At 38.1% G+C, this 16,036-nt stretch overlaps 2 protein-coding genes across 5 annotated transcripts in view; one reads left to right on the forward strand and one right to left on the reverse strand.

The window, feature by feature from the left end:
* NT5DC1 (5'-nucleotidase domain containing 1) overlaps nucleotides 1–16,036 on the reverse strand; it is a 175,376-nt gene that overhangs the window by 142,339 nt on the left and 17,001 nt on the right. The gene's annotated exons all lie outside the window — the stretch shown is intronic.
* Nucleotides 6,284–14,929, forward strand: COL10A1 (collagen type X alpha 1 chain). The gene is made up of 2 exons (XM_013958972.2): nucleotides 6,284–6,422; nucleotides 13,035–14,929. Exons 1-2 carry the CDS (start codon nucleotides 6,284–6,286, stop codon nucleotides 14,927–14,929), a joined length of 2,034 nt encoding a protein of 677 aa, XP_013814426.1.

Below are 16,036 nucleotides of genomic sequence, written 5' to 3' on the forward strand. Positions count from 1 at the left end.
ATCTTGAAAAGTGACCGGTTTTCATCTCAAGTCAGATCTGATGAGTTTCAAATTAACACATTCATTTGATCAGCATTTGTTTCTGTTACTTTCAAAGGCAGGGGAGGATGAAATAAAAACTAAGGTCAGGTCAGCAGCGTACCCAAGGTACTGAAAAACATCTTTCTTAATACCAGTACTTCTGTTTGCTATATTTTATTGTAGTATTATAAATTCTCGGAGATGAGGGAAGATTATCTTATTTGTACAACCACAACAAAATGGGGCCACAAACAATGTAGTGTTGTTAAAAAAGCATTTACTAATAATACTATCTGAATCTGAGGATGATAATATCGGAAATTCATGCCAGTCTCAGACCCTTCTCTACAGCATATGCGGAACATGTCATTTCCTGATGTTTCAGCATCATTATTCAGTGCCTCTGCAAGTTAGCTCAGTCAAAATACAACTATAAATATTTAATTGGGAGTCATCTATTTAAATATACTGCTATACTAAATACAGCTGTTGTGATCAAGTTACCTGAACTAAACAGAACAAACTGGTCACTAGGGAGTTTCGCAGTGCCAGAATAAATACAGAAAATCTTTCCATAACTACTTGAAAGTAGGACATTTATTCAACCACAATTACAAGTGTTAAAAGCATAAGGGCTTTGTATCTATAAAAAAGACTAACACAGAAAGGTAGGGGTAAAAAACTGTTTCTTTTGTTTTGTTTGTTTTAAGAAAGAATTGTATCTCAAAGTATGAATATGGATGGGACAACCCTGACCTGCAGATTACCTTAACCAAGCATCTAATAATTACAAAAGAAGGCATGCATTCTAAAACTGAAATCATATTTATTTTGCAATTAGCAAGGTACACAATTGCTTCACCAAGGTGGTTTCTAGCCCTGTGCAGTTCAAGTGGCTAGTGTCAGAACATATAATATCACTCATGCAAATAAAAAGTAGCTGTAATAAAAAAAAAAGCGTCAAGGATTTTCCTCCTTCCTATTGCTTTGGGTGTATTTGACAGTGAACAGTAAGAAACTGAAAAAAACCCTTCTATGTTAGTTTTCCCCATTAAAAAGGTACAATGGAACACTTTGTTCTTCTGCACTTACATTTTGAGCTTACCTGGCCATTATCACAGTCATGTACAAATACTGTTCAGCATTTTGTGACAGAAAGGGAGAGAGGATAATTTTAATCCATGGAGCTAAAATGATTTAACAGTATCTGGAGTGCCATAAAGTGCACCACAAACTAAGAAATCCAGTTACTCCTTTAATTTCATGGTAGGCTTTCAACTTCCTCTACAATATTCCTGAGAGCCTCTCGTATAGGACTTAAAATTTTAGACTGGAGAATTTCTTCACCAGTGGTGGTGCTACAACCTGTTAGGGTCCATTTCAAAATGGTAGCTACCACAAGTTTTAGGTATAAGTACTTTTATAAAGGAACACTTATCACAGACTAAGGTTTACTTCAGGCAGGTAACAAAACTGGAACTGAATTACAACACCGGAGAGCACTAGCTATAGATACTGAGCCATAACAAGCAAAATATTTGTGTTTTCTTAACAGCACTGAGATTTTACATCAAAAAAATAATTCTAAGCACATTCACATTGAAATTCCTAGATTCTAGTATCAGAAACATATTTAGTCAGTTCCCACTTACTGCAAGGACCTATCCCAGACTTTGTCTGGCACATTAAACCAAGAGTTTTGCTTTTGGGGAGTGATGGGGAGGCAGTAATTAATTGTTTTATTACAGTTTACGTTTTAGGATCTCTAGTGCAAGGGTGAATGTGGCGTATATGCCTCTTTTACCCAGCTTCCAAAAGCAGTTAGGAAGAATTCTCAATAACCTTGAAGGATAATGGTGAAAGTCAGTTTCCATTTCCTAAAGCATGATGCTTTAGAAAGCATGTGCATTTAATGATGAACAAACAACATTCAGTCAGCAAACATGATGAAACAGCAGAGACTGCTGCAAATAGCATTAAAGAATCTGTGATTTCAATATCTGCTTCATATGGTCCAGAGAAATTCTATTTTAAGTTCTTTTATTGCAGTAAGTTTAGGCCCTAAACTACTAAATTGCTATTTTGAAGGAATACTACCGTGGCTATTTTTATATGGAATGAGGAAAACCCTGATAACTGAAAGCAAGTTCTGGAACGGTGCAATGGAGTGTCCTATCACACCATTATCCTTGACTATTACTGTTCTGGGACAGGGGAAGGAGGGAGTGAAGACACCTACATTTGAAAGCAAAGACAAATTTCTAAATACAGTGCTACAAAACAAAAGTATCTGAGTGTTTATACTTGGAAAACAGGTATGCAAATAACCTTTCTTTTTAAAAATGTGCTGTTACTGTAAAGAGGCATACACAAGCATGCCTATTGCACATATATTTGCATGTGCAAATATATTTGGCAGCCTACCCTTCATACGCGTGCTTAGAGCTAAATGCGTGTAGTGCTCTTCCAGTAGAAAATATCCACAGCAACAGGGAAAACATGTGAAAGATGCAAACTCCAATTCCGCCTCAATTTCCCCAAACCACAAAAAACAAAACCTCAGACCAAAAAAGTAGCATAAGATAGCACAATAGGGTGGAGCTCAGGTTAAACACAAGGTTAACAGTTTTTTTCTGTATATACCTTTTAACCCCACAATCATCCCTATTTACACACAGGTACACAGAGATTATTCACCTTCCTGCCCATAAGGAGACAAGGTAGGAAGTGAGGCTGCTGGACAAACAAAAGTGCACATTATTGGTGCTTTTGTAGCATAAGTGTGTCTGCTTTGTGGGTATTTATGAATTAGGCTAGAAATTATCATGAAACTGTGTGTGCACAGAACTGTCGTCTTATGTTCCTTTCTTAGCCAAATATTGTCAAATTAGCAACAACCACACTTCCCACTAAGGGCCATATATTTAAATGTTTTTAAATTAAAAGCTATTTTTGGTTTTATGTGAGCCAAAAAAGAGGGATTGCAGTTGATTTTCTTCAAGGAGGAAATAAATTCTATGCCCATACACTCATTGCCTCTGCCAAAAGTGGATGACTGGATTCTCATTTGAATTTATAGAGACTAACTTTTAAATGAAGCAGCTTGAAAAGTTACCTAAACAACTTCAGGACAAAGCTTCCTTCTTCAAAAGATTAAAAGGAAATGAATGCACACACGGGGAATAGAAATGTCATCTCAGACATACAAACATTTTCTGAAAACAGCTGATGATTACATTGGCTAGACTGTACAAGCTTAATGGGGTTGCAGGCTTAAGTCTGCAGAGGAAAGGGTTTATTTATAAAAATAGAACATAATGCTGTTTAGAGGATGGCTAGGAAGAAGAATAGAAGAAAAGAACTGTTTGACAATACATTAAATAATTTATTGCAGCAGTCGTTTTTTAAATCACAACATTAATACAGATCTCTAGCAAGTAAATGTATTAGCACAATTGTAAGCAGAATAGACTTGATGGTCCATTGGTCTCTTTCAGTATAGTAACTTGTGTTCTAGGATATTTGCCATAATACATAAAAGCCCCAAAAAGAGTTGTCACTTGAAGAGTGTGGAATTAAACAAAGACACAAAGCAGTGAAATTCAGCCCATGTTAACCTGTCATCCCATGGGATAGCTGCACAGTTCAGGGCCACTAGCTCAGTCTTTTGGTTGAAAAGGTAACAGGTGTCCCTTCTGTACCTACCATGCATGAGAACCCACAGTAACACAGGTTATTTATTAGTATTCCTACATTATAATATGCTAGTATCCTGGCTTAATTACAACTTTTCTACATTGGTATTAAAATATGGGTGCACATATGTTCTTCTACATAGATATTGCCTTGTCCATCACCAAAAGGCTCCCCAGACAAGTTCCACAAATGGAATAAATTAACTTGAAAAATAAATACAACTTTACATGCTCACTTCGTCAAGACAGTAAGTTGTAGCACACGCTCAGCTTCTTTTAGTAACACCAGAGATATCATTTATCTCCCCCCCACACACTAATCTTTGGTGCAAGGGGAATAAAGAATTTCAAATGTATTCAAAAATCTAACTCCTAAGAGACTTAATACCATATAACAATGCCATCCCCCCTTCAAAAGGCTGTAATTGGCAAAGGAATTTTAACCGACAGATAATTTACATACATTTACTTTTGCTGAGAATGTCTGATAAAAGCAAGACATGCACCATATATTTAGTTCTATGGTTTCATCCCAAATGAGAGAGGTTTGTTTCTTCTCTGTTATTTCTGCTCTTTAATAAAGTTTCAGAGCAACAAACAATTCAGGGATTGAAAATTACCGCCTACTTAGCATTGAACACCAATAAAAATGAAGATGAAACACTGTAAGACTCTGTCATTTATTCAGAGAAGAAGTCATAATGTGTGGATACAGTCTATTAAAGAAGATTAGTTTAGCAAACTTTCATAATGCCTAAAACCAATCTATAATCTGAAGAAAAAAAAAAAAGAGAGATTTAACAAGAGATAAACTGTGATCAAGTTTGATCCAGCAACAGTGGTAGTTTAAATTTACTAAACCGAAACCATTTAATAGGAACAACATGGAACTAGTAAGAATACAGCAATAGCAACATTTGGTTGAACCCTCCCTCTACCCCCCAAAATTACTGAATGCAGAAAAGCTCAGAAAAAACCCCAACAACAACAAAAAAACCCTCAACCCCAAACATCAGCCTGTATAACACTTGCACTTTTTATTCTTTAAGTAGTATGGACTTCAATACATTTGTTACAACTGAATAATAATAATAAAAAAATTTCTCATTAAGTAATGAAAGCTTACATTTCAAGATTTCGTAATACAGAAGCCTTACATGCAGAATACATCAAATAGGTGGTACTATACCTCCAGCATCAACACAGCAGAAGTCTATAAATATAATCTGAAGACAACACCCTACTAAATTAATAACTGGTTAAAAGTAATCTTTAGGTATGCACTCAACTTGCTAATCAATATCTTAATTGTAAGTCCTCTATTCTCATCCCAGTGAAGTGAACAATTACTCAGATATGTAGTCTGAGTAGCCTATGCCACAGTCTCTGTAGACTTTAGAGCAGTTACTCACCAAAGCTCAAAGTATGTATTTCCTTCCTTAAAACATGTACAGAGAAAACCAAATGAAGCACTTAGAATTATCAGCCTTACTTACAAGATCATGATTTTTTCTAATGTTACCTTTCTCAGTTCTAAAAACAGAGGGGATGCAAAAATTTAAGAAAACACAAACTATGAGCAATACAATTTCACCAAGGACACAAGAAATTCAAGGGAAAAAAAAATAACAGGATCTAGAATGCCTGCCCAAAATAGATTCACCCACCCCCAAAAACCACACATACACACACAGATAATTACTGCTTACTGGTTTGGGGGAGGAGCTTATGCCCAGCAGTCACCCAAAATCATATAAATACTCAGGGGTGACACTGAAATCATCAGCTTCTGCTCACTCACCTGTGGCAGAAGAACTCCTCAACTGAGGAGTTCTCCTATTCTGCATTGGAACTCCACAACAGCCTGGTATGCTATGATTTCATTTCATTTTATTTGGTTTTGAAGCTAACTTCTCCAGGATACATGTTTTCCGTTTTAGGGGGAGGGGGTTGATATTCACAGGTCAGTGACAACATCCTTACGGCCACTGGGGCTATTTGAGAGTTTACAGGTAAAATCCTGGTTTCAAGCAAGGCAATGTAAGATTCTTGCCATTGATGCTGAAGGAGACAGGACTTCATGCTTCATTTGCTATAGCATTAGACAGAGGCAATAAGGTCATGGTAGAGTATCTATGTATTTCTGTGGAAAATTATCTTCATTCCAGGAGTTTTGATGATAGGCTGAACTTAGTTTTGGGGCCCTAGTATAACTAGCAAAATAGTCACTGTTTCTGAAAATAGTGGTTTTAATTGGCATCTATTTAAAATTATTTCTCTTCCTAAGAAGAAATAATAACTGGAGGAGTAACAGAGAGACTCTTGCCTCCAACATATCTGTAGAGGAGCTCTAGCATCCAAAACCCTTAGTTAGCAACACTGATTCCCTTTTTCTTAGAGTATTTTTCACAGCTAGGTGAAAGCCTGAGGAATTAATCACAAAATAATATGAAGCTTTCAATAGCTTAAGAAAACCCATTTATTAATTCACAGAAAACTGAATTGATCAACTTTCCTTTAAAACAAACTTTTTTTCCCTCTTTCTAACACAGAACAGATTTGGGAACATGCATTTACAAATATCCTTGCTGCTGCTGCTTTGTCTGAACATTGTCCATGGTAGTGACGGATATTTTTCTGAGCGATACCAGAAACAATCCAGTGTTAAGGGGCCACAGTTCCTACCATTCAATGTGAAAAGTCAAGGTAATTTTGCCTTTTTTTTTTTTTTTTAGTAATAAACTAACCTAAGCAGTTATCCCTAGTGTATCAATATATGAACAAAAGCTTTCTGTTTATACTATTGGTATTGAACTTTCATTGATAGTTTAGGTTTATTAAAGTAATATCATCACTGCAGAAAGAACTAGGAGTGACTCTGGCATCTGCCTCCTGTTGACAAAGATACACACTTGTCACAGACAATAGACAATAATTGCTAAAAGGATACAAAACAGGAACAAAACCATAGCCACAGATCTATTCTTAAGTAATGGGAATGATCAAACAGTATTGAGTGCATAATTATGTATAACATGCCAATAATCTTCAAGTCTCTTGACTCAACCCTGGCATTTTTAATAATAGAGCATTCAGCTACAATATTCAGAAAAAAGCTACTTAAAACAGATGGTAGATGTGAGTTTGAACATATATCTGACGCATATGGACAAATGCAGACTTGTTTAAACTCTCAAAAGGCAAAATAATTTCATATACATTCATAAAAATATGACAAACTTCTATATCTTTTTATACAAGGGACTTCAGTTTATACTTTAAGTAACAGACTAATCTCTTATAGTAATACAACAATTCTATCTCTGCTATGAAAAGTTCTCTTGATTTCAAAAATCAATCTTATGACAGACTGTATAGACAATATATAATTGTACATCCTATAGGCAGAATGAAGATACCAGAAAGCAGATGTATCCTCTCTGCCTTTACAAGTCATCTGTGAGGTTACTCTTAACTGTATACTGTATAAAAGTGTGTAAGCTCAGCTTTATTTTTAATATCTAGTGTTCACTCATGCCAAAACCTTTTTAAAACTTGAAAATCAAAACTTCTAACTCCCTAGGTGCTGGTTATATTTGATGAGTTGTCCCCCTAAAGGATGATCAGTAGTCTCTGTTCAGTCATTTTCACTAAAATTAAGAGTACTGAAGCTTCCTTATTAACATCCCCCCACTCCCTCCAAGAACGGCATTCTTTTTTTCTGGACTTTGTGACATTATTCAGAACAGTTTTCACTTTTACTGTATCTCACTTGTATTTAGTTGCAATACGCATACTTGGGCAGGAAAGAGAACTGAATGAAGGACTCAGAAATAGGACTTGCAAATGAGCTCCTCCTTTCTTAAGAGGAAAAAAGATGTTTTAGACTATGTCAACCTTACAAAATAGAGCAGCACAGTAGAAGCAGACACAGTTGCTGCTCAGGGCATGGAATCCACACCATATGCTTCTAGGGGGGTTCACTTCAGATGAGCTCCAGTCCAATCCTATGGACCAAATGCTCCCAAGTGGCACACATGAAACCCAAAGAGCAGTCCTAATGCCACCCCAAAGGACTCCAGCTCACATGTGCCAAGAACGCTCTGCAGTGGGGACTAAGGCACAGAAAGGATAACGACTAGGAAATTTTCTCCCCAAAACACTATTACAGCTTCATCCCTTGCCTTCAGCACAGGGACTTGTGGCACTCAGACTGAGCAAAGCATGTTCAGGTACATGCACATAAACAGCTGCTCTGAGGGTTTGCTAGCTAGAACCTCCACTGGATTAGAGTTGTATTTCCTCCTTCTCTGCTTTAACTTTTCATGGTGTTTTCCCCTGACTTTATTCAGTATCACTTACTTTCATATATTTTATATGCATATATAAGTGAAATACACTGTTTACTTAGTTCTCCTCTACAAATTTTCCTAATGTTTTTTTCCCTTCTAAACAAAACATCTGGAAAGGAGAAAAACAGCAGCAAATTAGGAAAAAAAGGGATGAGGAAAGTAGACAGGAAATGGGATGAAAGGAAAGGAGAAATGAGTTATCCTGAACTAAGTTTTCACTTTAAATACTTAAGTAACAGAGAATCTAATGTGTGTGTAACTTCATATTTAGAAAGACTACCTCAACCTGTGAAAAATGTAAGACATGTCCATTTAAGGAAAGGAACAAAGACTACATACTAGACTGCCAAAGGAATAACCTACCACTTTACAGTGGTAGAATATGGAGTCCAGTCCTTCATAATTTGCTTATTAAATCTTCATTTTGGGAACAAGCCTCAAAATGGAGGACTGAAACCCATTACTATTCTTCATGCTGGAAAACAGGCATCCTATAGAGGATTTTTAGAAGAGGTTTAAGAGAGCAAAGTGTGTTAGAGATCATTGTTTCTAACCTTAGATGCTCACAGAAGATTAGACAGGAGACTACAGAACCAAATTCATCACTTTTAATTGTATAGTTTTCTAGTGAGTTTTTACATATGCAAGTAGCTCCAGCAGCATATTGCAAACTTCCATCATTGGTCACTCTTCATGTCTGGTCACAAAACCCTAGTTTCTAGACACTTAGTTACTAGCAAATTCTCTTCATGTTTTACATAGCTTTGTCAGAAAGCTGTCTGCAGTCAAATTTCAATTTAGGCCAAAACCGGTGACCTACACCAACATGTGTAGATCGATCATACAATAGCATCTGACAGAAAACCTAGGACAAAGTCCTACGTTCATTTCTGCAGGAGGCCGGTACGCATTCTAGCGGATCTGCCACAACATCAGAGCAAAGCTGCCTTTGCAGATCTCTGAGATGTTCCTCTACTGGGCAAAAGAAACTTCAGTGCCCAAAATTAGTCTAAAAGCAGGTCCAGTGTATACGTGAGGGCTGCTGTGCAATAAATGTAGCTACAGAGAAACTAATCTCTACTACGTGCACAACATGACTTTATATGAATGACAAATCTACCACTTTTTTATGAAACACAATAAGCTGAAGTGAAGGATTAATTTATAGAACTTGAAATATCTTCAATTTAATTGCTCTTCCCTCTTCTGTGCTAGTATTTACTACTCAAAAGAATGTAGTTTGAATGCAGAACTATCATTATTTTTTAATTTACTTTTTTTTTTAATATAAAATTAAAGAAACTCCAAAGGTAGGAATCTTCACCACTTGATAAAATGCAAGCTCTGTTAAACAGATCCTTGTCTAAGCACCCACCAGACCAATAAAGCCAAATTATATTTTTCCTTAATTTTAGTTTAGTAGACAACTACTAATGTTGGGTGCAATTCCAGAAAGTGCTTCTGCTGGCAATTAAAATCTATTAAATAAAGCTTTATTTAATTTGATGAAATTGTTTAAGAGTATTAAAAATATCTTTCTTAATAGCTCTCCAGTCAGAGTTTACTTTCCTTTTCTATGTGTACTCAGGGTTATCAATTCTTAAATATACTAGGACATTACTCATAATCTATTAGTTCATTGCACTGAAGTCCTTGTGAAAGTCCTAGCTGAAAATAATCACAGATTTAAGTAACTGTTCAGCAATACTTAAACAAAATAATAAGGCTCTATTGCAGGTTATGCTAAAGTCTTCATACTTAATACATAAATACGGTTTGACTGCACTCAAACCAATTTCATTTCAATACGCATGCCAAGAAATACATAAGAGTAGCCAACCACTACTTCAATTTTCCTGGTAAAAATCCTACTTCATTAATGCATCCAGCTGTCCTTCACTAAGAGGACTTACTATCATCTCTAGACAGCACAACTATTAGACATTTTAATCTCTATGATAATATTAATAAGGATAGAGATTTTAGTACCTTATGCAAAAGGCAAGATCCACTGCAGTAGATGCAACTTTCTATCAGTCCTAGGCTCATAAAATGAGGTAAAAAGCAATAACGAGAAGCATTCTGACGTAATTTGTCCCCCCCCCCCCGCAAAAAAGATAAAAGGGAGAATTTGGTTCAGTGTAATAGCTGCATGTTACTCAAGCATAGCTGAATAAAATGAATGTTGCCTCATTGCAGAAATTAAATTCACTCTAGCTCCTAAAGGGCAAAATGCATTTCCTCTGGTAGGCCAGGACATAATTATTTGAGTGAGTTATAAAAGAGCAGACCTGGCTGGGGTCATTGTTGTCCGCCAAAGTACCCACATAAATGCCTGGTTTTGGATTCCACTAAAATGAAAACTGGAATTCATGCAGTTGATGTAAAAACCTATATTTTTCCCTTAACACTTTACAATTGGGACAGCATTAGCTCAGGAACCTGTTTAGGTATTTGTACAGAGGCTTTTACCTGACCTGCCCATGTTCTCATAACTCTTCTGTTATGTGAAAAGGTAGTTTCTGAAGTCACTACAATCTTGTTTCAGTATTAGAACCTATGCAATAAATTCAAGGGGGGCACACTCCAGTTCAGTAAGTGGTTTTCACTGATGGCAGCTCTGTCATCTGTGGTGAAAAGAAATTGTAAAAAGCTGAAAGAACATTTATGTGCTACCTCCACTGCAGGATATGTGTTAATTCTGCTGGTCTTCAGCCTTTCCCAACTTCATATGGTGTTCTTAAAATTTGCCTTCTCTGGTACCACCTATATTACAAGAAAACAAACTTGCAATTGCACTCTACTGAATCCCAGAGTTCAGCAGTAAGAAATTCAAGAATATCAACTAGATAGTAAAGACTGCACGAGATTCATCACTTAGTTACAGATTTCACAATCTTTGTTGCAGAAGAGAAAGAAGAATATTTGCATTTTTAGTTTGTCAGTGAAGGACAGGCATTGTTTTCTTCCCACCTCCAGGATTTTATGAGCTATCCTCCTTTTCATTGGCTTAACGGATGATGAGATAGCAAGGTGTGCAAACTGAGGTGATATGCTTTTAGGCTGCTTTTATGCATCAGCAGAAAGGAGAATGTATTCTCTATGGTTGCTAAATAAGAACAATTTTCCTGGCAATATAGGAAGAAAGCAACCTTGCAGATATCAAATCAAAATCAAATGCACATACATACAGCTCTTCTCTGTATTTTTTCTGAAAAATTCATATGCACAAGAATAGTCTTCTTACTATTCATCTCATTTTTGGTTTATCAAGACTAGCTAAAAATTGGAAAAAGCAATTTATTATCTAAGAGACAATAGTCTTTGCACATGCTTTTACTCATACTCTGCTCTCTTTGCAAGAGACCGAAATGCAAACTTTTGCTGATCAGTTAACAGTCTTTTCTAAGCATGCATCAAGCGCACTATATTGACACTATAAAATCAAAATTCAGGAGCTTCCTATATCCCTCAGTCTCTTTTTATTTTTACGTGCCTTCTTAAATTGATATTCACCATAACTATGGTATTTTATTCTATAATGCTACCAGTTGTGGCATTTTTGCTGCATTTTATTAAAGTATTCTCCCAATATCCATTTTAATCTGCTCTGTAATATCCTACAAATAAACATCCTAATTCCAATAGGAAGCTGCAAATTCCCCCAAAGTACTCAGAAGATGAGCAGTGACCTCAAATTTGTTTGTTTGTTTTTTTTAATTCCTCTATTTGTGACATCTAGTTAAGCGGCTCCACCTGCTGTTTTGATAACTAAGAAAACCAAGCATCACTCCTCTTCCCCCCGCTTAGATTTCCGCCCCCCCCCCACCAACCTGCTGGAATTCGAACTGTAATAAGGTGAATTGTCAGTTAAGATCTTGCCACTGTGAGAAGAGAAATTATGACTACAAATTGAATACTTTAAGATACTATTTGAAAATACCATTTTATATGCTTAGCTCTCCCCCCCCCCCCCAAAAAAAAAAGTCATGACATATCTCTGGAGAAGCAAAAAGAAGCCAAAAGTCTCACTAGTAAAATGTGGCACCAACCAGTTTTAGAAGGGAAGACTCATCTGTACAGGAAGTTTCTTCTGTTTTTTTTTGTTCAATAACAGGATGCAAGTCTGATCATCACAGCTACTGAATTCAAGATCTTATTTTTTTACTTTTTATTTTTGCCAATATAGCATGACTACACACTTAAAAATAAACAAACAAACAAAGATTTTGCAAAGATTTAGTATAGCAATAATGTTATGTCCAGCTGAGAAGACTGTCTGTTATTTGGACAAAGCACGAGTCTACAGCATTCTCGGGTTTATACACCACACCAGCTTCATTTATGAAGCAAACAACTGCTATAGACTGTAAAGAAGGTAAAGAAACAGTATTTTAACTCAAAAATATTAATGATTTTAGGGAAAAAAATAGCACAGTGCTGCTCCTGCTATATAGAAAAGTATTATGTGAAAAAGAGTTAGTGAAGAAGCTTACAAAGGGCAAAACCAACAATTGGAAAAATTCTCCTTTACTTGGGTTGCAACACACTCCATCTGCATATCCTCTGTGCATCAAGCAGCAAGATTCAGCTAACAGGAAATACTCCTCATTTCACCTCATCACTGCTAAATCCCTAACCTATTTTCATTTTTCTGTAAGAGTTTGCATCTATTTGCACAACATCCTTCTAGCCCTCTGATGCCCCTAAACGTATTCAGTTCTGAAAAATTTCTAGATGTCTCGTCACTTGTCACTCCCATTTGCTTCTGTTACTTAATCATGTCAGAGCTGTGAGTTACTTTTTTTTGTCTGAACTTGAGATCAGGTCCTTAGTGACTGACCGCATTATTAGAAACTTGACTTCAGTGAGGTTCAGGTTAACCCTTCACATGTTTACCACCATGCTACAGGTCTGCAAATCTTGTATAGCTGTCCTGATTGATCTGTTTTCTTCTCTCTCACAGGTGTGCAGATAAGGGGAGAACAAGGACCCCCTGGTCTCCCAGGTCCTATCGGACCAAGAGGACAACCAGGTCCTGTAGGAAAACCTGGATTTGGAAGTCCAGGTCCCCAGGGTCCCCCTGGTCCCCCAGGACCTCCCGGATTCTCTGCTGTTGGAAAGCCCGGCATGCCAGGTTTACCAGGAAAGCCAGGAGACCGAGGATTAAATGGTGAGAAAGGAGATGCTGGACCAGTTGGGCTCCCAGGAGCAAGAGGGCCACAAGGACCCCCTGGCATTCCCGGCCCTGCAGGACTATCTGTTCCTGGCAAGCCTGGACCACAAGGCCCTCCAGGAGCTCAAGGGCCAAGGGGTCTCCCTGGCGAGAAGGGAGAGCCAGGTATTCCTGGTATAAATGGACAAAAGGGAGAAAATGGATTTGGAGTTCCAGGCCGCCCAGGTAGCAGGGGGCTTCCAGGCCCACAGGGACCCCGAGGCCTTCCTGGTCCTGCTGGGATAGGGAAGCCTGGCGAGAATGGTCTTCCAGGTCAGCCAGGTATGAAAGGCGACAGAGGTTTACCAGGTGCACCCGGAGCAGCTGGTATCCCAGGTCCCCAAGGTCCCCCAGGAGAACCTGGAGAACCAGGTGTTGGCAAGCCTGGACCAATTGGACCACCAGGAGCAGCAGGTATTCCTGGAGCCAAAGGACACTCTGGACCAGCAGGCTTGCCTGGACCCCCAGGTCTGCCAGGATTTGGAAAGCCAGGATTGCCAGGGATGAAAGGACACAGAGGGCCTGAAGGTCTTCCTGGCCTTCCAGGACCAAAAGGAGACCAAGGCCCAGCTGGTGTGCCAGGTGAAACGGGGCCTGCTGGACCATTAGGGAACATCGGCCCTCAAGGACTCAAAGGCTTACCTGGTGAAAATGGCCTACCGGGACCGAAAGGTGACATGGGCCCCACAGGCCCTGCAGGATTCCCTGGAGCAAAAGGTGAAAGAGGCCTGCCAGGATTAGATGGAAAACCAGGATACCCAGGTGAACAGGGTCTTGCAGGTCCTAAGGGACACCCAGGTTTTCCAGGACCAAAAGGCGACACAGGCCATGCTGGGCTACCTGGCTTGCCTGGTCCAATGGGCCCACAAGGAATTAAGGGTGTGCCAGGGATCAATGGTGAACCAGGCCCCAGAGGACCTTCAGGAATACCTGGGATCAGAGGCCCCATTGGGTCTCCTGGCATGCCAGGAGCCCCTGGTGCAAAAGGTGAGCCAGGAGCTCCAGGACTGCCAGGTCCAGCAGGTATTTCTACAAAAGGCTTAAGCGGACCCATGGGACCACCTGGACCCCCTGGCCCTAAGGGTAACAATGGAGAGCCTGGCTTGCCAGGCCCCCCAGGTCCTCCTGGTCCCCCTGGCCAAGCTGTAATCCCACAGATGCCAGAAAGCTATGTTAAAGCAGGCGAGTCTCGAGACCTATCGGGAATGTCTTTTATGAAAGCAGGAGTAAACCAAGCCCTTACAGGGATGCCAGTATCTGCTTTCAGTGTCATCCTCTCAAAAGCCTACCCAGGGGCAACAGTTCCGATCAAATTTGATAAGATCTTGTACAATAGGCAGCAACACTATGACCCCAGAACAGGAATCTTCACCTGCAGGATCCCTGGACTTTATTACTTCTCCTACCATGTACATGCAAAAGGAACAAATGTTTGGGTTGCACTCTACAAAAATGGTTCTCCACTTATGTATACTTATGATGAGTATAAGAAAGGATACCTTGACCAGGCTTCTGGCAGTGCTGTCATCGATCTCATGGAGAATGATCAAGTATGGCTCCAGCTGCCCAATTCAGAATCTAATGGTCTCTATTCTTCTGACTATGTTCACTCCTCTTTCTCAGGTTTCTTATTTGCTCATATCTAACAATGTCCCACTTATGCAGCCCTGACACTCCCTCCTTCAGACGATTTTAATTGGGTCCTGACTTGATATGTTATTAGCAGGTCATGCAATTACAGTTTCGCAACAGAAAAGAAAGAGTGAGAGGGTGGAAGAAATTGGTTCAAACCTAATACAATAATATTGTATGTTTTTAGAAGATTGTCATAGAAATTTATTTCTGAACACTTTGTTTCAAATGGTGATCAATTATCCAACTGAATGCAACATTAAAAGTTTATGAATTAATATGATGCACCTGTCTTTATTTTTTTATTTTTAAGAGGAAAATCAGTATTTCTAACTATCATTTCTCAGAATATGCAAAGTAGCCATTCCGTGACTCAAGATCATACTTCACTATACCTGACTTAATGGAAGGTATTATTCAAAGTAAATAGTTTCAGATATGTGCTCATCACAACTGTCACAGAATATACTTCAGGAACATTAGTCTGCTGTCAGCTTCATCTTTAAGCTATAAAACAGGAGTCAAGAAAACACAACTCTAATATAGCATATATCACATCACAGTTTTAATTTCATTCAGCTTTTCTTATTAAATAAAATCTACCTTACTAAATTTAGAAATTATTGCCTATTTCTGAAGAGCTAAGAATTTCACTATAGGAAAAAGCAATCAGATTTGAAGCCTAGAAATCCACTCAACTATTTTTAAGGCACATTTTGTAATCTCTAGCAACACACTAGTTCAGTATTTTAAGCTCCTAATTAATATTCTGTAAAACTACAATATTTGGGGTACAGTAAAACACACCTATCACTAAATCCAGCAGAGCACATCTTCACAAATATTCAGACACTCATATTCATGGAGACATTCAGAACAGCTTTACTACCCCCAAATTAACAGTCCTTATATATATATTTTTTTCCCTGAGCAGTTTATTCCTTCTAAAAACAACTGTCTTAATTATGCAGGAAAAACTGGGAATATATTTCAATCAAATGTTAAATTCATCTGACGGTAACAGTAATTAGTCAGAGGACATAATCATATTCACTATACACTCAAACATTAGATATTACATTAATCTGTAAGACACTATGTAAAGTTAACAGTATAAAGTG

The sequence above is a fragment of the Apteryx mantelli genome, chromosome 3, assembly GCF_036417845.1.
Source record: "Apteryx mantelli isolate bAptMan1 chromosome 3, bAptMan1.hap1, whole genome shotgun sequence".
Lineage (NCBI taxonomy): Eukaryota > Metazoa > Chordata > Aves > Apterygiformes > Apterygidae > Apteryx > Apteryx mantelli.